We start from the raw sequence: 22,951 nt of genomic DNA, 5'->3' as shown, positions 1-22,951 counted from the left end.
ATAGCAGAAACTCTGTCCTGATTAGACTTTAAGCTTTATCATAGTGAATGTACAGGACTGACAATTGTGGATGCATTTTTAACTATTTGGGTTTGGGGAAAGTTAGTTTTATGCTTTATATTCTTTTCGTGTGCCACTTTACATTTTGCTTCAACTATGTTAGGTAAAAAAAGTATTTATGGGCTTCTGGTTGGATTACAAAACTGAATTTATAGAACCTGATAGATTATATAGATTATAGAACTGAATTCAATAGTGTTGAATTTTGGTCTCAGATTTGTATTGTGGGTTAACTGCTTAGAACCAGGCTCAGAAAATACTTGCGTTGTTTTTTAATACATACCTGTAGAAGATGTTACACGCATATATATATACACACAAATAATTTTATATTAGTATTATATCTATAAAATAAATGCAATTTTATTGAGAGATATTACAGAATACTGATCAGTAATATGTATGATAAAATGTTCTAGTACAGTACAATATCATTAGATATAATGGGAGTCAATTTTTCATCCAATGGAAAATAGAGGTTTCATAGGCCTAATTAATTTTTTTTCTCACTTTCTGCAAACTAATGCTGTATTTTCTTAAGTGTTGAAACTAATATGTTGAGAAATTATCACATTGAGACAGAATAAAGAATAGGAATTTATTCTCTCTTTTTAAAGCCTTAAGGTCCTCATCTTTACCTTTCTTTCAGATTTTCATTTGTGTTGAGCAATGATTAATATAAAAATCCTCTTACCAGCCAAGAAGTATTTGATTTCACAAAATGACTATTTTTGAGGTAATTCAAAGAGCCTGAAGATAATGTGTAAATGCCTTCATTTGAATTATTAAAACCCCTTCAAACTAAGAGTAAAACATAGCTGCAATGATTATTCCAAATCAGAATAAATGGGAAGCGCTCTCCTGTGTTTCCATTGATCCATTCCTATTCTGTGGGATTGGTGGCTTTTGACAGAATTTCAGCTATGTACACCCGCAAAAGTGTTACAGAGGGAAAGGAATAATTTTATACATTGGATCTGATGAAACAGGGAGTGGAAAACAAGAGAGAAAGACTGGTACTGTCTAAGCAGTGTGATTAAGAGCTGGGGAAAGTTTTGTCCCTGGTATTTTCCAGGACTTACTCAAGTGAGAGAAGGGAAAACATAAAATGTCTGGATACAATCAAGACTAGAAGTTAATTTGGAGACAGATTCAATCTGCTGACAGCCCAAGGAAGGATTTGACAAGAAGATGGAGAGAACTTCATTGGGCTGGGTGGAAGGGGCAGTAGGTAGTGGACTGGAATTAGTGTCTGGAGAATGAAGCTGGATAAGAAGCATGGAGAAAAAGAAATTATTCCTTTTTAGAACTGGAATGCAGTGTGTTGGTCTATTCCAGCTTTAGTCTCATGAGATCTCTGGACAGAATAGTACATGTTACAGGATCAGTGCAATACCTATGGCAGAATTACTGTTTTTCACTTGGCTTCTGTTTTAAACTAGAAAATTTGGAAGAAGTAGTAAATCAAAATTAAGAAATGTAGCTTGCAAAGACAAGACCTTAAACAGTAGGAAATTTAGGTTGTTAGCCTATCCTAAGGAGGATGTAGCAGATGAAGTCTTTAATTATTTAATTGTGCTTACATGATGTTTTCCTCACAGAACCTGCTACTGATTTGTGAAACAGATATATCTCCTTTGGGGATTAAGGGGCATTTCGTAGTAATGAATGCTTTATCTTTTAGACAACTAGCTTTGGTTGTATCATTCTTCAGGGTTTAATTTTGTTCTTTTTCTTAAGCATGAGCAAAATATAAATATTACTGACCTGTCGCAAATAAAGTGTTTGGAAAATAAATGTAAAACTTGGCATCTGGGAGCCATTATAGAAAGATCTTAGGAAAAAAAATTACCAATTCTGTTTTAATAATGCTTTTAATTAGTGTGTTGTAAATAAAACATAGGCTCAGGCTTTGAACAAAGACAGTAGAACTGAAAATACCAAATAGATAGCTATAAGGAGCTTCTAGTCTGTGAACTGAAGGAGGAAGTAACGCAGCAGAAAAATAAGAAGCATGTGATTACACTATTCAAAAATAATAATAATTTAAATAAAAGCCTCATACAAAGGTAACTTTAATGCTAGCATTTACTGCTGCTTAGCTTCCTGATTGCGATAATTAATGGATTAGCAGTGTAAAGCTTTCCTAAGGAATTTTTGGATACCTGGTATTATTTTAATGGTTTTAGGCATATATTTATTTATTTATTTATTTACTTACTTACTTACTTACTTACTTACTTACTTATATTTTATAAATAACAAGCTGCTCCATTAGTGTTTTTATGAGGAAAAAATATTACAATCTACTTAAAATCCCTTGTTTTGAATATCTTAGAGTTTGTGCGTGTGTGTATACACACACAGTCAAAAAAGGAAAGAAGCCTAAAAAAAAAGGAAAGAAGCCTAAAAAAAAGGAAAGAAGCCTAATTTATCACTGGGTTGCAAGTGATTTATCAAGCAGATGTAAATCTATCAGATTTCTGAGAGTTTTTAGTGTTGCATAATTTACTAAATCTTAAAAGTTGTGACGTCCCTAGATTCTCAAATGTGTTCCTGTTACTTTTCATTTTCCTGCATGGCAATGATATTTCCTTTATTTAGCATATGTTTATAAGATATAGTGGTATTTACCTCTGGTTGCGTTACTGAGAGCTCTTTCTCTGAATACATATGCTGAGAGGCTGGGAAAAAGAAAAACAGTGGAAGTGCAGGTTAGTCTTCTACAGAGGAATTGGTTATGAAAATATTTCCAAAAGACTAGATTAATTCACAGTCTGAGCAGCCTAAGGGCATGCTGTGCCTTCCACTTGTAATGATGAGAAGTTATTCATTGCAAGATGGATAAAAAGATGTTCTCCAAAGACTGCATTTAATCTAGCAGTAGTGGGACACTGACAGAAGCATCCACGAAATTAATTATAAAACTACTCCTCAGAAATGTGTAAACATGACAGTGGTAGTGATCCCCTTTACACCTCTTGAGTCCTCTGTTTTAACTGTGATTGAATTGAGCTGTCATATCACATACAGAGTGACAAGTCTCTAGAGTGACTAGCTACAGCTGAATGAATAACACAAAGAAAATGTTTATAATAATCTTTTACTGCATAAAATGTTTTTCTTTATTCTTGTAACCTTTTTAGGTTACAGATATACATGAATTGCAAGAAGCATCCCACATCAATGAATTTGCCACTTTACAGCAGTATGATACTAGATAATTGACAAACTGGAAACTTTAATGTTCTGTCAACTATATGTCATTAGTCATTCTCATCATCTGTGGGTTATGCTTTTGCATGACAGAGAAGAATGATATTTAAATGTTGAAGGACAATATTTGGTGAAACTGCTACGCTGGAGTATTTATTAATAAATTTGTGATGCAATATTGTGAATTGCTGAGCTTAAATTTTTGAAATTATCCTCCAAAATTCATATTTATGCAGAATATTAGAAACTTGAAGATCATAAAAGTTACAGATAATTAGTGTTTCTTCAAAAATAGGCATTTTTGGGTAATTGTCTAAAATATAAAGATTTGCATCTCAGTGTAGAGACTGTTGAAAGGATTGACTAGCAAGCATCGTCTTTCTATGGATATTAAGGTAGCTGTCATGCTTTTCGGGCTACAATTTTTATAGTCTTGCCTGTTGTTTCCTTCTCATGCTTCTGTTTGTAGCTTAGATCCCTGAATGTTAATCAAATTTAGAAGAACATCAGAATTAAGTCATTTTTGATTGAAAACATTGACATTCCTTAGCTTTTCCTGAGCTTGTTCTCCATTCAGTCATTGGAGGGAAGAGTGAAATGTCTATAATAATACTTAAGCAAAATGCATGTTATAATTTTCAAAACTGTACAGCTTTCCACTTCTTCATGTCTGATGCATTTAAAAATCTGATGATACCCTTGGAGAAATAATTCCAGTTCCTTTTATAAACAAACAGATATAATGCTATTTTAAAATAGATTAATCTTTTGTTTTCCAATCAATACATCCTAAATTCATTACCAATGTTCAAAATTGTGCTGCAAATATTTCTAGAATCAAAGACATTTTTTTTCACTATTATGCACAGTAAAATTTCTGTAACACTTTACAAACAAATTGAGTGATTTATTTATTTATTAAACCCGTACTTTTTAAAGAATCTTTTTCTTGCTTTATAAATTGTGGTTGGGAATAGTGAAGTCTAATCTTGAGATTGCCTGTATCTGTTTATGGTGAATTGGTGTTGTCAAGTGTTCTTAGAAATACACTATATATTTTAAAGAGATCTGATCTTCCAGATTTCCACTTTCTTATTTCCTTATAGCTCTTTCAGCACTTTTTCTCTTTTCTCTACTCTGCTTAAAATGGCCTATTGGTCTGACATATTGATCTTGTTTGGTCCTGAGACTAATATTGATTTTATTCTCAATGGCACCATAGCCTGTCATCAAACTTACTTTTTCTTTCATATCAAGATTGCTTGATTGGCTTATCTGATGCTAGAAGGCAACTGCATTTGGTTATGATCAATATGCTTGCATTCTCTGTTCTTTATCATACTTAGTAAAACTACAGTAACAAATGAACTATGAAAATGCTTCAAGCACCTGTCGAGGTAGGAAAATCTTACACCTCTTGTTAGGAAACGTGCAGATATACTCTGCTGGGATCTTTATTGAAAATACTGAACTGGTATTCTTGTGTTAAGAGTGTGCTGTGCTATGAAGTGAAGCTGATTTTTTGCTAAAAACATATCATCTTTGTACCCTTGGTAGTGAATGCACCCGAGAGCACTGTTGGAGCTGGCAGTTATAGTTGCAAGGGTACTCTAATATTGAGTCAGTCATGGTAATTCAGCTAAGCGCTTGAAAACTGGAAGAAATGTCACTTTTATCTTTATGAACAGCAAGAAAGAGGACCTAGGCTGCAGTCCAGTGAGCTTCACTTTGATCCACTGGAAGGTAATGGGACAGCTAATTCTGGAAACCATTTTGGGGCGCAGGAAGAAGAACTGCACAGGAGTAGTCAGCATGGATTCACCAAGGGGAAGTGATGCTTGACCAAGTTGATAAGCTAATACAATGAAATGACTGGTCTAAGGATCAGGGGGAACAGTGAATATAGTCTTCCTAAACTTCAGAAAGGCCTTGGACACCATCCAAAGACTGTCATAGAGAACCTGTTGAAGTATGAACTGAATGAGGAGAAAGTGTGGTATATCAAAAACTGGATAAGCAACCAGGCCCATGGGATATTGGTCAGTGGCACAAAGTCTGTTTGGAAGCCAGCAGTGGGTTCACTCCTGTTTAATATCTTCATTAATGATCTAGATGATGGTGTAGAATGCACCCTCAGTTAATTTGCAAGTGGGGAGTGGTTAATATGCCCCACGGTCATGCTGTCACTCCAAGGAACCTGACCCTAAGGCATTGAGTACATGCTGGGAGTTACCAGTTGGAAAGCAGCTCAGCAGGAAAGTACCTATGAGCTGTGAGGGACACCAACTTGAACATGAGTTACTAATGTGCCCTTGCTGCTAAGGCAGCTAACAGTATTCTTGGCTGCATTATTACCAGCAGCTCAAGACAGCTGATTCTTCTCTACTGAACACTGGTGACACCACATCTGGAGTATTACATCCATTTCTGGGCCCCTCAGTACAAAACATAGACATACTGGAGTTCTGTGAAGGGCTACCCGGATGATTAAGGGCCTGAAGCACCTCTGCTGTGAGATGCAGAGGTGCAAAGGTGCAGATGTCAGAACAGGCTCTTTGTCCACTACCAGGAGAAGTGGAAATGGGCACAAACTATGAAGTTCCCCATGACCATTAGTAAGTGCTTCTATATTGTGCCAGTTGTCCTTCACTTGCACAAGTTGCCCAGAGAAGTGTAGTCTGCTCTTTGGAGACCTTCAGAAGCAATATTAAACTATATTAAATGCACATGTGAATTCTCTTATTCAAAATTAAAGTGGCCTAAACTCTGTTTATTAAGATGTTTTACTTTCATTCTGAACAAGGATAGCCATGCAAAATGTTAATACAGTTCAACTAATCTCCTTTGAAGTCATATTTTAATTTGCATTAATTTTCAGTATTTCTATTTAGATGTCTTTTTTTTTTTTTCATTCAGACTCATAGTATTACCAATAGCCCATTCAAATACAGCGCTTTGATGGTATCAGAACTAGTGAAAAATTTAAAATTGTCTACGCTAGTAAAGATAATCTTTGACAGTGTGCATAATACACAATATGCACTGTATTTTCTCAGTAACTTACCATGCTGTATGGAAGATAAAAGGGCTATGTAACCTATTAAGGCACTGTTCGCACTGGAGGTCACCCTCGCTGTGCCTCTACCTGTACAGTAGAGGAACTGAGCTCATCTATAAAAACAATATATTTCCTTTTTATTGGAAGCTTCACATCTAGCAAAGTTTATGATTTGTGGAAGTGATATTGGCATGCCTCTCACAACCAGTTAAACAATTCTGTATGTAAATATATGCAGAATTGGAAGACTCCACATTTTCGGATGAAACGTATATAATTTAGTTGTACAACCTGACTAACTCTAGAAAAGAATAGTGGAAAAAAATAGGATAAAGAATAAGTAAAACTTGAATATGGCTGCCACAATGTTTTCCTTTTTAAGATGACAAGAAGTTTCTTCTCCTTTCTAATTTTAATCTTCTTTGAGAAAAGAGTTCAAGGGTAAATAAGTTTGCACTTTTGTGGTGAAAGAATAAAACGTGGCTCTCTTTTCCCAGTCAAGTATCTCAGGTTACTGTATTTTTAAATATCTGAGTTAATATTTTCTTCATATTGCTGTTTGGACTGACCTTTCTACATATGTGACAGACAGCACTGCATTTTACACTAGAAACATTATTTGAATAAAGAAATACTATTCCTTTCCCTCATTTTATTTCTCTCTGTCAAATTTAGACTGCATCTACATGACTGTAATCCTGATAGATGACTCTAACTAATATAAAGGGAAATACATATGTTCTTCTGTTACCAGACATGAAAATGGGATTACTGGAGGCATTAATAGTGCATATGAATGTGTGAGTTTATTATTTTTATCAATTATGCCCAAGTGCATCTGAAGATATTTTCCACCTGAAACAGTTTAAGAAAGAAGTATACACATTCTTAATTTGCTTCAGAGTTGTCCTTTTGTGGCTTTCATTATTTTGAAGTAAGGAACATTGAGTTTGACTGTAGAAGTAACAACTTTATAAACAATCAATACCTTACCTTTACCTGATACGTTAAGGAATACTAAACTTGATTTCTTAGCAAAGGATCACTTTTCTTAAAAACTGTGTGAGACTGAAAGTTTGGATGAACTAAAGGACAGGAAAGATTTTTTGGAACAAGAACTATCTCATGTCAGCAGCAGAATGTTTTTCAAATATTTCAGCTTTTCTATTAATTACCTGTGTTTTACAAGTGTCTTACCTGTATCTGCATTCTTTCTACAGATCTGCCAATATGTTGTATTGTGAGGAAGGATATCAAACATGCTAGCATTTAAACTAGAGCTGAGGAACAGTGGAAGAATGTACTAGTCTACTTACACAGAAGCAATAGAAGTGATTGCATACTTTACTTGGAACTAGACTTTCCTATCTCTGTGGGGATTCTTAAAGTCAGTACCTTTCCACTACTCAAAATTCTTTTTTGCTTAAGGTGAATACTCAAGATTGTACATAGTCATTCATCATCAAGAAGTTAATACTGCTTGTAAAATTAGTGTTCCATGTTTACATGCCTGGAAAATATGATGTTTGTTTAAGAAACTAAAATCTCAGATTTTTTTTTTTTTTTTTCCTCAAGATGTTTACATGCTGTAATCCTTCCTGTAAGAAACATGATATGGTGGGTTTCCAAACTCCCAGCTATTTTCCTTTTGGGTTTCAGTTGTTCCTGCTATGATAGCTTTTTTCCATTGCAAGTGTTTGCTTTATAAAACTCTAAAACATTTTAAATTTTAACTTCGTATTTTTGAAGATCTTTGCATTTCCTATTATTTGCATAGTGAAGGGGGAATCGATGGCCTTCCCTGTGTGTTCTATATATGCAGTCACAATTAGAGTAAATGATATGAAGGTTTATGTACTTGTGCTGACACAATTTTTTAAAGAATCCTGCTATGTTTATGAAATTACAGTGTTGATTTTTTTTTTAATAATGGGCTTGACTGCTGTTTTGTTTTGTTTTTTTTTTTTAGTAAGGAGTACTGATATTTCTTGAAATTCTTCAGTGAAACCAAAATGACAGTACATTTTCACACACACAACTGTTTACGATTCAACAGCATTTTCATATCATTAAACTATTAGAGCAACTTTCTTATATTTTTGCATAACCAACAGATGTGAGAAACATTGGAGTATTTGTCTTCATCAAAATCAGTGCCATTTCTATTTAGACCCCATAGAAGAAAATGACTTCAAGAATATTAACTATCAACTAATTAAGACATACTTAATTAAATGCAAATTCTACTTAGCAAAAGCAATTGCAAGAAAGGCATGTGATTAGGGAATTACCAACTGATTTAACACTTAGAGCTACCAGCTAGCTACCCAAGCAATAGAACTGAAAGCAGTAATCTTTGCTTTATAAGAATCACAGAATGGTAGGGGTTGGAAGGGACCACTGGAGATCATCTAATCCAGCTCCTTGATAAAGCAGGTTCCCCAGAGTAGGTAGGTTACATGTGAGTGTGTCCAGGTGGGTTTTAAATATTTCCTGTGAACTAGTTTCACGGCCTCTCTGGGCAGTTTGCTCTGGTGCTTTGTTACCCTCAAAAGTAAAGAATTTTCTTCTCAAGTTCATATGGAACTGCCTGTGTTGCAATTTGTGTTTATTGCTATTTGTTCTGCTGCTGGACACCATTGAAAACAGCCTGGCTCTATCCACTTGATTCTTGTTTGATATTTATACACATTGGTATGATTCCTTCCTCAGACATTTCTTTTGAAGGCTGAACAGTTCCAGGTCTCTCAGCCTTTCTTCATAAAGGAAATTACCAGGGCACTCACTTCATTCAGCAGTGGACACAAATTTTCTCTGGTTTTCTTTTTGCTATTGACGTACTTAAAGAAGCCTTTCTTGCTGTCCTTTACCTCTGTCCTCACATTTAATTCCAGCAGGGTCTTAGCCTTCCTTGTCCTTTCCAGAGACTGTTCCTATATTCCTTCCATGGAGCCTGACATATTTCCATATTCCATACACTTTCTTCCATTTGAGTTTTTTCCATGAATTCCTTTTTCATCCATGCAGGTATTCTGCCACCTTTGCTTGATTTCTTACGCCTAGGGATGCACTGATCTTGAGCTTCAAAGAAGTGGTGCTTGAATGTCAACCAGTTCTCTTGGGCGCCCTTACCTTCCAGTGTTCTCACTCATGGGATATCTCCAAGTAAGTTCTTTGAAGAGTACAGAATTGGCTTTTTTGTGAAGTCCAGGGTAGGAAGCCATACTTAATTGCCTTGTTTCTTCCCTGTAAGATCCTGAGCTCTATTGTTTCACGTTCACTGAAGTCTAGGCTGCCCCCAGCCTTCAGATTTCTGCTTGTTTGTAACAATATGGTGAGCAGCACCTCTCCTTATTAGCTCTTCTACCACCTATCAGAAGGTCATCTTCCAAGCACTGAAGAAATCTCCTGGATGATGCGTGCCTGACAGCATAACTTTTCCAGCAAATATCAGGGTGGTTGAAGTCCCCCGTGAGAACCAGTATCTGTGATTGTGAGACTAATTCCAGCTATCTGTAGACATCATTAACATCCTCCTTCTAATCAGGCAGCCTGTAATAAGCACCCCAACAGTGTTATCCATATTAGTATGCCCCTTAATTCTCACCTGTAAGCTCTCCGCTCATTCATCATTCATCCCTAGGCAGAGCTCAATACATTCCAGTAGTTCTCTCGCATAAAGAGCAACTTGTCTACATAACCTTGCTGGTCTTAGTGAGCTGTACCTCCCCATCTCTGTGATCACAATGAGATTGTGGCCCTCTGACAACATCCAGATGTGTAATTCTTCCAGTTTGTTCCCTATGCTGCATTAATTGGTAGACATGTACTTTGGGGAAGAAAAGAGAGCAGAGGATGTAGGTATCACTTGATAGATGCAAGAGGATCCCTCATAGCTATACACACCCTTGAGGTGGCTGGCCTTTTGACTCGTGTCATGGGAGGCAACTAAAGGACGTTTGTCACTGTTGTTGGCCTGGCATGTTCCTTTGGTGGATGCAATGGCATGAGCGTTTCCCCTTTTGTACCCAACCCCCTAAGTCCTTCAGTTTAAAGCTCACCTCACTAGGCTGGACAGCTTGTTGCCACAGATTGCCCTGCTTGTTCTAGATAAAAGGATCCCTTCCCTCCCTAACAGATTACAATCTCCACAGAGAGTCCCATGGTCATAAAAAACAAAATCCTGGCGCTGGCACGAGCTACACTGCCAGGAATTGATGTGCATTATTTGTCTATTTCTGGCTTCCCTCTCTCCTTTAACTGAGAAAATTGAAGGGAAAATAACTAGGGCACCAATTTTCTTCACTTGCACTCCCAGGGCCTTATGTCTTTGATTCTGCCCATATTCCCCCTTCTGGTGTCATTCATGCCATGTGAAAGAGCAATAGTGGATAGTAGTCTGTGTTCTTGACAAGATTCTGCACTCCTCTGGGCAGAGTGCAAGATCTTGGTTCCCAGAAGGCAGCAAACCTCTTCAGACTCCCTGGCAGAAGGGGACCTCAGTGCCTTTTGACAGGGAGAAAATAAAAATAAAGAAGGGACCAATCTTTTCACATTGAGTTTGTTGAAATACTTTGAAACTAATGAAGTGGAACACATTGACAACGTAATTTAAATTTTTACATTGCTTGATGTTCAATTATTAGAGAGTTTAAAAAATGTTCAAGTTGCTGATAATTTGTCAACCTATCCTGTGCAGAGAGATGGTTTTTTTGACAGCTGGTCATCCTGCCACTAGAACAGAAAATAATTACATAGGCTAACGTGGTGTTGCTATTTTTTTTTTTTTTTTTTATGGATGCTGTTGTTTTACTAGCACTAAAGCTTACATTGACACGCTTCATCTTTGGAGTAGATATGAATAAACACTGTCAGAATATTATGAGTACTGCTGGGATTAATGAAAAATTTAAGAGTTTCATTATGCCTATGAAAGCGTGGTAGTATATATAAAGTATTGAACTGAAAAAAAATGGTATATCATTCTGATACCATTGTATGTGTAATTTTTTTTTTTTTTTTTCCTATAAATACTCTCATTTAAGATTCTTGCACCTAACAAGGCAGTAAATGATGAATTTCATGTAAATATTATTGTTTCCCTTTTCAGGGCTTATTTGATTAGGTTTGCAAGGATTAAATTCTAAATTCTCCCTGCAGGAAAATCTGGGTCAGCCTTTTTCAATAGTGTGTTTTAATTAGAGACATGTGCTGTGAGAAAAACAGTTTTCCTCGGATGGTTTCTCCTGTGTAAGAAAAACAAAACAAAACAAAAAAAAAAGAAAAGAAATGCTAAAGAAATTCTGATCAATAAAAACAAAAAAAAATTGCAGAACTGCTGCAGCTTTTTGGCTTAGAAGGAAAGGTTAAATTGCTCTGATGGTTCATGTGAGGTAGACAGGAATTTTCCTTTATTGAGAACTGGTTATTAGTTATTTGAAACAAGTGCAGTAATAGTAGAAATTAAAATGATGATGTTAGTTTATTCAGGTGTTTAACTACCATCTGAAAATTTATGATTTTTAATGATGATTTTAACAGCTTTTCTGTAGTTGTGAATAATTGCCCGTTTTGTATTAGACTAGTCAGCCACCATGCAGACAAGGTTATTGATAATGGAAGTCTCACATAGAACTTCAAATTTATACAAGTTTCTATGTGTTCTCTTATTTTAGTTATTTGCCTGATTTTTTTTCTCATATTTACTTTTGAATAATGTCAGCTAAGAAAAGTCCCTCATTAATGCTTTTTCTGGTTACTATTTTAACCTACTTATGAAGTACTTGTAATTTCAAGGCAGTTGATATTTTCTCCACGGAGCTGCAACTAAAAGAGATGTATTAAGCACTTCATAACTGTAAGAAACTTTAAAGAATATGTATGTATATTTCCCCCTCTTATAGTCAAATTGTCTTTGTAAATAATTAATAATGCAGTAAATCATAAAACTGTACACAGACTCTTTAGTGGAGAATTATGCTGAAATTGGTGTTGATAGTTGGGGAAAAAGAAGGAGAAAAGAAAGCTCTGAGAAGATCTTACAGTGGCCTTCCAGTACTTAAAAGAGAGTCTACAGTAAAGATGAAGAGGGACAGTTGTCAGGAAGTACAGTGCAAGGACAAAGGATAATGGCTTTAAAGTATAAGAGGGTAGGTTTTGATTAGATAGAAGAAAGAATTTCTTTATGCAGGAGGTGGTGAGACATGGACACAGGCTGCCCAGAGAAGCTGTGGATTATCCATTCCTGGAGACATTTGAGACCGTGTTAGATGGGACCCTAGGCAGCCTGATTTGATGGGTATGGTGTCCCTGCATGTAGTGGGGGAGCTGGACCTAGATAGTCTTTAAGGTCCCTTCCAACTCTGTGATTCTGTTAGTTCTGAATGAAAAACAGAGTGTACTGCAGACCACCAGTTGCTGAGTTTTGAATAGTCAGCACAGAGTCGCATATAATTCCTCATTTGAGAGAAATGCATACTGTGCAAAAATTCAAGATAAAGAATAGTCTTATTGTTTACAGATGTTGTTACATATATACAATATATTCCCTAATGTATGTATAAACGGCACATTCAGATTATACTCTGCTTTGAACTGCTTATCTTTCTGTACTTTTACGTTCTCATTTCCAATATGTAGATTTAAAGACACAAGTAACACTAAGTTCCTGTGATCTGTTGTATTTAAAAATAGACTACCACTCATGACTACTAGAAACCACAAAAACAAGATATTGCCCTTTTTATTTTCTTAGTCAGAGAAATATTAGCAATTTGGGATACACTTGACTATGCAGTGCAGATGCTGAAGTCTGCAGTTTTAGCATTAAGACTCAGTTGCTGTCATTAATTGTTTAAGAAATGTTACAGTATAACTACATGATTTGTGATATCACTGTGTGATATTCTTTTCCTTTATTGATTATACATCACTTACAGTACTAATGTTCAAAGTTCTCTGTTGGTTTTATTCCATTTATTGTAATTTTATTATTGTTGTTTTTGACTTTATTACAGTTTGGCCTTTCAGAAACTATAGCTGATGGTAGAGGACTGAGACAAAAATAAGTACCTTACAGTGTAGGCCCCCAACAGCATTTTTATGTTGATTTTTTTTTTTTTTTTTCCCCAGTTGTACTCCATGCCTCATTGAATCCAGCAGTGATTTTACTGTTCATTTTAAGGCTTTAAAATAATTTTACCCTCTGTTAAGCACTTGCCTTTCCATTTACTACAGGTCAGAATCTGACAGCAATTTTTTTCTGTGCACTGGAGCATGCATCGTGTTAAAAGATACACAAGAATCAAGAAGGTTTCCTGCTATGTCTCTCAAGTGTTATTAGCTCTAAGAATGCTTCACAGTGGAAAGATCTTAAAGTATATAACAAGAAACATAAATATAAGGCACATTTTACAGATGAGCAGGATAAAAACAAAAAATAAAAGAATGATGTGATTTGATTGCATGGAACAAGCAAGCCCAAGTTTTAGCATCTAAACCAAATTTTTGCATACTGTATCTTCTTAGTGAATGTAATAAAACAAGAACTGATATGAATAGTCTGATACTTACAAACAGCCAGTTCCTCCTGTCTGCTAGTCACAAACTATCTGTCTTTAATCACTAAGAATTTGTTTATCTGGAAGTTCAGTTTTTGGTTTTTTTTTTTTTGTCTTTTTTTTTTTTAATTAATCAAATAGTAGTTTACTCATGGCTCTGGTGCATGCACACAAATTAGAAAATAAAAATATAAAAAAAGCTGGAAGGAGAGTTTGTAGTGACTTTTTAGTCACTCTGCTGTTTGTCAAGTTGGAATCAGTGTAGCAATTCAAGGAAGATATTGGCAGTCCTTACTGATGGTACAAATATATAAAAGTACCAGTTAAGTTTTAAATAGTTTTTGACATTTAATGTCCTTAAATATGGCCTCTTTTGCCTCCTGCCATTTCTTCATGCAGTTAGTGCAGTTTGGAGAATTTAACCCAAAATACATCTGTTGCATGAGAGGAATATCATTCAGCTACATAAGCACTGTTTCCAAAGATGGAATGCTTCTAACTTTTGGATTTTAATGAACAAATCAACTACTCAGTGGTGAACACTTTATTTCGTATTCTGTTTTCCTCATTCTGGATTTTAGTTTTTTGCCATTCTGTTGCTTAGAACACAAGTAGTTCCAGGCAGCGACCTATGACTCATGTTTATGATTTTTTTTTTTTTGTCTCTTGTGCAACATAAATGTATTGTAGTTAACTGAATGGGCTGGGGCAATCACCAGGGTCGACAGGGGCCCCTTGGCCCCTGGGAAACCATGGCAACAAATGACTTGAAGATAAGAGAGAACAGGATAGACCAAATAAGGAAGAAACAAGACATGCCACATGTCCATTGGTCAGGTAGTAGCCCTAAGGCATGGTGAAAGTTTTAAGAAGGATGTGCTCCTTGCAATTAATGCCATTTTACCGCTCGCCATATTGGTGTCATGAAAAGCGTGTGATACTGGCCGGGGCTGTCGGAACACTTTCACAGGGAGACTTCAATCAGGGTCGCTGAAACTAAGGCGACAATGTATATGCATAACATTCAAATAAAATATTAGACAGTAGATGAAAAATTTTCCCAAATAGGACTTTTTCCATGTGACTTTAGTCTTTATGCTGGTGTTGCTCCAGCATATGGTTGAGTGGCTCCTAGCAGTTGACTACACTGTGCACTTTATAAGGAAGTTAACAAAGGTCAAATTGTTCATAAAATCATTAGTGAAATGTCAGAAACAATTTAGTCTAAATGCCATATTTCCTTGAAGAAATACCTATTATAAAATATATCTTTCAGCTGCATTTCTGTGCTGTTACCTTTGTCAGCTAAGAATTGGATTGTTGACAAAAAATAAATGCTCTATGTAAGTTGTGTATTTCTAGAACATTTTCCCTGTAAAAGGAAAAGATAAGAGCTTGGATAAGATTTGGGACAGAGTGAAGGATTTTTTCATTTTAAACATACAGTCAGGCTGAAACTAATGTTAACTCAATTTCTCATTGTGACCCAAAATTCAGCTTGAATTTTGCACTAACGCTATCTTAGTTGGTGGGTGATAAATAAGCTTGATATTGTAATAGTAGTGTTTCTTGAAAGATGTGAAAATGAATGTAGCGTTTACTTCATTAAATATTACCTGGAGATGGAACAGTTTGAGAGTAAAGTTCATCATTTTTTTTGCTTCGTTCTTTGGAAAAGAAATTTGCTGTTTGCTCCTGGCTCTCGTACTTCACTCTAAACAGTGTGTCATTCTGATCTTCTAGGCAGGAAACCCTCCTTTGTTGAAAATTAAGGCTGTCAGAGATTGTTATCTGAGAGGTTTTAAGACTCTGTAAATCTTGCAGATTTTGTTTAGGTTACTGTTTTATGAATTTATTACTTCGTTAAGAAATAAAAGCCTAAATTGAAGCTTTGGTAAAGTAGTATTTATAGATCTTTAACTTTGCTCACATTTCCCAATTAGCTGTCAAAATCCAGGTGGTTGCCTTTATCACTGGCTGATATATTTAACATTAAAGAACATTTATTGATTATTTCCAACACATGTTTTGTTGTATCAGAGTTGTATTTCCATTGCAAATCTTGATGAGTTAGTTTTTTTGTTGACATTAGCCATTAAAACAAAAATTCTAACATGATGTATCATTACAAATACTATGCTACACAGTCCTGTTCAGTTCCATTGAGATCACTTATCCTTCAGTAACATTTCTACAGACTAATCATATCTCAATATAACATTTTTTTTTACTCTAAGTGTGGTAAAAATCATGCAACACAAATGACTTTTAGATGCTTCTGAAGAGGCATATTTTTCAGAAAACTTAAGGGAAAGAAAAACATTTCCTATTTATAATTAAGACTATCTCTTTTCATGCTCGGCTTGTATGTGGTTAAAAGAGCCTCAGAAATCTATGTGACTGTAATCTATGTGTACATTTTTTCGAAGTTCTCATTGTGACTGATATTATCTACTGGATTTATTCAGTTCCCAGTGCTTTTAGTTGCCAGTGATTTCTGTAATTGGTTTGTATGATAACAAAGCTATAACTCTAAAACAGTGGATCCAAACATCTCTCTCCTTAATTCAGTGTTTCTCTCATCTGCTCCAAAGTGAAGATTTATCCTGAGCCTTTTGTCACTGTCAGTGAGACATTTTGACTTCTGAATGCATTGTTCCTTTATTGCTCACCCAATGCATATTAACTGATTTGATCAGGAAGTGATATTATATTTTAAAAACTAAGTACTTTGTGATTAGGATGCTATGCAGAGAGATCTCATACAGTGTTTCTGCAATTTCTTTATTGAAAACTAAAGCAGTACTTGTACTTAAACATTAGGGAATATTTCATTAAACAATTTATACTAGACTTTATTACAATGAAATATGAACATTGATGTGACAGAATATAAATGCTGAAATTTTTTTATACTTCTGTGAAAGTGATGTGTCTCAAGCTTGCCTGATGAAAGGTTTTTATAACCAAACAGAAGTCAATGATTGCAGTTTACTGCAACTCCTGGTATGTATCCTTTCAATTGCAGGTTCACATCTATCTGTCTATCTACCTGTCTATCTTTCTATGAATATGTTCATATATTTAAGTATAAATATATAAATAATATGTAAGTAGACATAGGTCCGATTCAAAGGATAGATTATCATTTATAAAGTTGGCTGATCTGTAAGTTACGATACTTTTCCCCTTCTCCCACAAAAGTAGATGAAGACGAGGGGATTAATGTATATGTAGTTATAGGCCTGCTATTTTCCGTAGGTATACTACACACTCTGTTATTCATATGTGGATTTTCTTCAAATCAAATATATAATAACAAAGCTAAAGCCTAAAGACCATCCAGACTTCAGCAGAATATCAAATTAAGCTAGATTTGAGTGTGTTCAAGGGAGAGGAGACAAGTCATTGTAATAAGAAATCTATTTATCTTGTTTATATAGAAGAACAGAATCTAATTTATTTGTGTGCCCATCTGGGCTACATTGCTCATTTTAAGTTAATTTAACAAATGATAGACTGCTACTGGCCTTTTCTTTCCCAGGAGAAGAGGTTGACAGGCAGCTATGCAGAGATGCTATCTACCCAATCCCTGTTGTCTGCGAAGCTCCATGCCCAAAGGACTGTGTGCTCAGCATGTGGTCTGTGTGGTCCTCCTGCTCACACACCTGCTCTGGCAAAACCACAGAAGGAAAGCAGATGCGTGCCCGCTCAATTCTGGCGTATGCAGGTGAAGGTAAGATCACATACTTTTGCAGACTATTGTCTGATTGTGAATACTCGTCCATTATTGTAATGCTGAAGTAATTACTTGGTCAACAGAAACAAATTATTTTGTGAAACTGTTGTTGTTTTTTAAACAATAGGAATATTATTTAAATGTTTATTCTAAACATAATCGTGATAGTTAGAAGTATTTTGAAGAAGAAACTTATTTTGTCAGTTAATGTTACTCATTGTTATTGCTTTGCACATTGCTATTTTGATTTCAAATATTTGGTTTTCCTACTTTCTGTTAAAAATTAACAATGCAAGTGATTTACTCTATGTAAATCGCAATGAAAAATATTTATATATGACTGTTGAGAATCAGGTGATAGGTCCAATTTTGCAAAGAGGCAAATATAAATGCTGAAGGAATGAAAGTTTTAATGGGTTTGGTTGCTAACAAATGGCTCTTGTAGCTTAGCATGAACAGGTAACTGCTGTCACTACATTTTTATACATAGCAAAACTTTATTGTCTGTCCCACTCAGTAGGTTTCTAGGTAGATGAATCTTTTTCTGTCTCCTGAGTCACACCTCCCCTAGTCAGCAAGGGCTTGCTACTGAGATGGAGTCATACAATACACAGATTAATAATACACATCAATTATCATTTATTAAGAGCTTTGTTAACTAATACTCTAATTGGAGGTATAATTGGCTAATTTGATAATTACAATTAATAAACATTACAGGTAAGACAATGGCTACTACAAAGAATGAAAACATAAAAGATAAAGAGAAAAGATAGAAAATAGAGACAGCTGGATTGCTCCTCAATCCAGCAATGTCTTGGTGTCAGGTTGAACTTGGGTAGTGTCAGGTCATCCAAGTTAGTGTTAATCAGTGGATGACTAACAACAACAGTACAAACTCTTACTTATAGTCCAAAGCAGTTGAGCCTGCTCTTTTGGAGTGACAGCTTCTGACTTCGGGATCTCAGCAGGAACTTCTTGGTTCCCAGTTTTCCAGACCTTGTAAATTTAAGTCAGCATGTAAGAGGTAGCAGGGAGATGCCATCCTGTATCTTGCCTTCACAGAATGCAATGGTATATCTCTCAGTTTCCTATATCAATCTAGAATCATTTGCTCACAGACCAAGTTTTCATCCAACAAACACTCCTGGGCCCTCCCATTTGGAAGCAAGCATAAAATGCCATAAAATTATGTTGATTGCCTTGTGTTCATTTGAGACATTCCTTACTAGTCTCAAACATTTGGTTTTATTCTGCACATCCTCACTTGTGCGTAGTTTCCATTCACGTGAATGATCCTTATTCTGCATCTGAAGCAAATTGCAAAGAGAAGATATAGCTAGATTATGAAAGAGAAGAATGACAAGGCTTTAGGTAGAGGTTCATATCTATCTTTTGATAATTTTCCATGCTTTCCAAAAGCTTTTGTTGAAAATATGGAAATAGTGAAGAACCTTTCTGACAAATGGAGAAGGAATGGAATAGGTGTCATACATCGAAACACCTCTCCCTTTGCAAATGCTGCTAATTTAATTGCCAAGAGTATACTGTATACTTGACAGAATTCAGGTAACTTCAAAAAGACTGTACCAGAGTAGGCATTTTCAAATTTTTCTCTGAAAGGGACCTTTGTTAAGGGGCAATGAGAATTATGCTCATTTTAGTAGGTGATTCAAATAATAAATTATTTGAATGAATGTAAGCAACAAAAAAACTGCTCTTAACATTACAAAGTAAAATGCGTTCATGTTTTCTCTCTCTTTTTTTTTTTAATTTTCATAATGTGTCAAATAGACTCATTTTGAGGGAGATACAGAGCTGCATTTTCAGAGAGTAGTGTAAACAGATGTATCTCTACATACTCTTTGCTTTTCCATGTAGGGCCGGAAAATTGATTTTCCATATGCTTATGCAGTTTTACTGGAAATAAAAAATTAACATCCTGAATACCATGCCACACAAGTGGAAATGTGAATTAATCCAGAACATGATTCCATGTTCTTATGCTTCTTTTTCAAAACAAGTACTTGTTTTATTCTGACTTTGGTACTGAACACATCTCAGGCTAATATAAAAGACAACAAATGCAGCAAAGCAGTGAAGCATAGGTTGAATTTTAAGTATAGGAATTTTATTTATGTCTGTTGTGAAATGATCACAATCAGCATCAAGTTACAACTATAAAGATTGACAGGTCTCAAACAGGTAGTAATGAGAAAAATCTCTAAAATACTTCTGAAATTGTTACCTAGATGTTGTAGCACTTTATTTTTCCTCTAATCCTGATTTCCTCACTATTCTTCAGATATTAGATTATTCTGTATGTTTTTAAGAATAGAAGCTGACATCTCTACCTAGCTTATGGCAATTCACTCATATCTTGCTCCTTCGCACTTTGTAAAAACAGAGAATAAAAACACATAAATAGTAGATTGCTCTAGAAGTAATGTCTCCTATTTGTTTACTTGGAAACTAAACAGAAAAAAAAGAGAACAATAACACTGTTTGATACAAAACAATATTTTTCAGTATAGTTGCCACCATTAGCTCTACATTTTCGCCAGTGATAAAAGCCTGTGTGCTGTGCTTGTAAACATTTGCAGTAGCAGAGGTGACCCACTGTTTCACAGCAGCTATGATAGTGTTGTTGCTAGGAAAACATTGCCTACACCGTCCAGTTTTCACTGTGCTCACAGCCACTATCTTGTCTCCATTCAGTAAGCATTGAGGAATGTCAGCAGGTACAATTTTTTCCACATGGAGAAATTAAATAACTCACTTTTGGTTCATACACACTTCCATGTCAGATACCATTTTGTCAGACCACTGCTCTGCTGTTATCTGCTGCACAGTAACAAAATGTAATGGAGTATTGGCGGGAAGGTTCAGCCTCTACTACCATACCTCCAACAGCTGCCGTTTACATTGTGGACCAACGTAAGAAGCTTTACTTTTGAAACAGCCCCTGTAAATAAAAGAGTCTTCCAAGGCTTAAGTGTAGTCACAACTCTGGCTAGATTGTACTCCTCACCTTTGCTTGTATTATATTCAAAAAACATTGCTTCATGGTTGGGTATTTTGTGTGTGTGTTTCACTGCAATTAGGCTTTTTACATGGTTTCACACAAATAGCCAACTAAATTTCATTGTGCTGTTCTCTCACTCCCTCTCCTCAAAGGAAGAGGCAAGGGAAAAAAATATTATTAAATAAAAGCATCATGGGTTGAGAAAAGGAAATTTAATTACAAGGAACCTTGCAGAAGGAAAGAAGGAGGAAATAATTATTGTCTATTTTCCACCAGCAGGCAATTTCAGCCACATCTTGGGAAGCAAAGCCTCAGTGCATAGCAATTGTTTAGGAGGACAGATGTTTTCATAAGTGGGCTCCCTTTTTTCCCCTTTCCCAACTTTTATTGCTGAACATGATGCCATATGATGAGGATGTCGGTTTGGGTCAACTGCTTCATCTCTTGCTCATCCCTTAATGTCTTTGTGGGGGTTGGGAGTCAGCCTTGGTGAAGTGCCAGCGCTGCTCAGCAGCTGCACACATGTGCAGAGCACAGCATTGTATGGGCTGCTGTTCAGAAAGTCAGCTTCGTCCCAGCCAGAGCCAGTACACCTCTTTTTTCCCATAAGTCTCTTACATCTTTTAGTCATTTGCTGAATAAGAACAAACCAAATGACTTTTAACCTCCAAAACTTCATCAGCCATGTTTCCAAGACAAAACACAGATTGCATTGCTGATGCTGGCAGGTCATTTTATGCTCTGTGGCAGAGAATATATTCATGTTTCTGAAAGTCTGTATCCTGCCATTATAAAAAGGAAGCTTAACGGGAGCCTTTTTTAAGTGCAAGTCCTGTTTCTATTCAGAGCTTATAAGAAATGCATGTTACTGGCGCTGAAAATTCTCTAAATGTCTTGTGTAATTATGAATCGTGAGTTCAAGACTTGTCACATGTATGCCTAATAATGCCGCTTACATGCTAAAGCTGAGTCCTGAAACAATTAGTTCTATTCAGGCAAACAGTCCCAAATGTATTCTCTTCTAGATTTTTGGACTCTCTCTTGAATGGCTGATAGAAGAGTAAGACCAGTCTGGGGAAGATTTTTTACAGTAATTTGTGTATAGTATAGCCACGATTTTGGGAGTTCTAATTCGGAACACTATAGGACAATTAAAAAGGATTGTATACAAATACACAATTCCTATGACATCAGGATTGTACATTAATTTTAATGAAAGAATGTGCAAGTCTACTGCCAACCTATAAATAGGCTAAATGTATCCTCTGAGATGGCATATGGAGTCCAGGTTTTTCTCCAAGTCCTTGATTGTACCCATCCTACTGCTAGTCAAGGATAATTGAGTCTACAAACCTAGCAAGTTCAAAGCGTACAGAATGACTAAGCTCATTTTCTACTGACTGCCTCTCCAGCCCCATGGTGCCTATTTCTCCAGCTAGAAACTAACTTCTGCTGTATGTGCTCCTATGAGTGTTTCTTTATCCAGAGCAATTTCTCTTCTATGTGGTCAAACCATGCACTACAGAGCATCAAACGCATCATGCTAATGCCCATATGGAATGGGATTATTTACATGCACCCATAGGCAAAGGGGAAGAGGGAGTAGTCTCCTCATGAGAACATTTTATATAGTTTGTGAGATGAATCCATGTGGAAACTGTTCTCAAAACAACAATTTTGATATCTTTTCTGAGATCATTGTCCTCAACTTGAAGGTGAAACTATTTATAAATTTCTCTCTCTGTGAGTGTACCCATGATAATAACTCATTTGTGTCACTGTTCTCAGTGTTATCTGAATATATTCTCCAGAGTGCTAGATATACATAGGTCACTCTGGAAATAATGTCTCCTATCTATTTCCATGGAAACTACAGCAGATACAATGAACACAATAGCATTATCAAATACAGAAAATGACCTACTAAACACTGGTTTTCAACATAGTCACAATCATTATTGATTTCAGTGGATAAGCTGATTGAGATGCTCTTGATTTCATGGTATACCAGCTGTACATGGCTTGACTTTCACAGTATACCAGCTGTACATGGCTTGTCTTTCACAGTCCTGTTTGTGCTGCTTAAATGCAGCACTCACTGTGCTCACATCTGCTGTTCAGTCTTCATAAACGTTTAACAATCACTGGTAAATGTCAATGGGTGTCATTTTTTCCACAAGGAGGAATTCAATTCTTTACCTTTGCTTCATACACACTTCCATGTCAGACACCATTCTGTCAGACTGCTTCTGTGCTGCTGTCTGCCACATAGCAAGAACATGTAATGGAATATT

The 22,951-nt window shown here is 35.8% G+C and overlaps 1 protein-coding gene across 1 annotated transcript in view; it reads left to right on the top strand.

Moving 5' to 3' along the window:
• Positions 1–22,951, top strand: part of THSD7A (thrombospondin type 1 domain containing 7A) — a 257,309-nt gene that overhangs the window by 169,221 nt on the left and 65,137 nt on the right. Inside the window, exon 9 of the mRNA XM_052695414.1 lies at positions 17,438–17,629. Coding sequence (XP_052551374.1) covers positions 17,438–17,629 — 192 coding nt within the window. The remainder of the gene's footprint in view (positions 1–17,437; positions 17,630–22,951) is intronic.

Source organism: Tympanuchus pallidicinctus, unplaced genomic scaffold, assembly GCF_026119805.1.
Source record: "Tympanuchus pallidicinctus isolate F22 unplaced genomic scaffold, pur_lepc_1.0 scaffold3, whole genome shotgun sequence".
NCBI lineage: Eukaryota > Metazoa > Chordata > Aves > Galliformes > Phasianidae > Tympanuchus > Tympanuchus pallidicinctus.
Note: the sequence above shows the minus strand (reverse complement) of the source record. Positions and strands in the feature narration are given on the sequence as shown.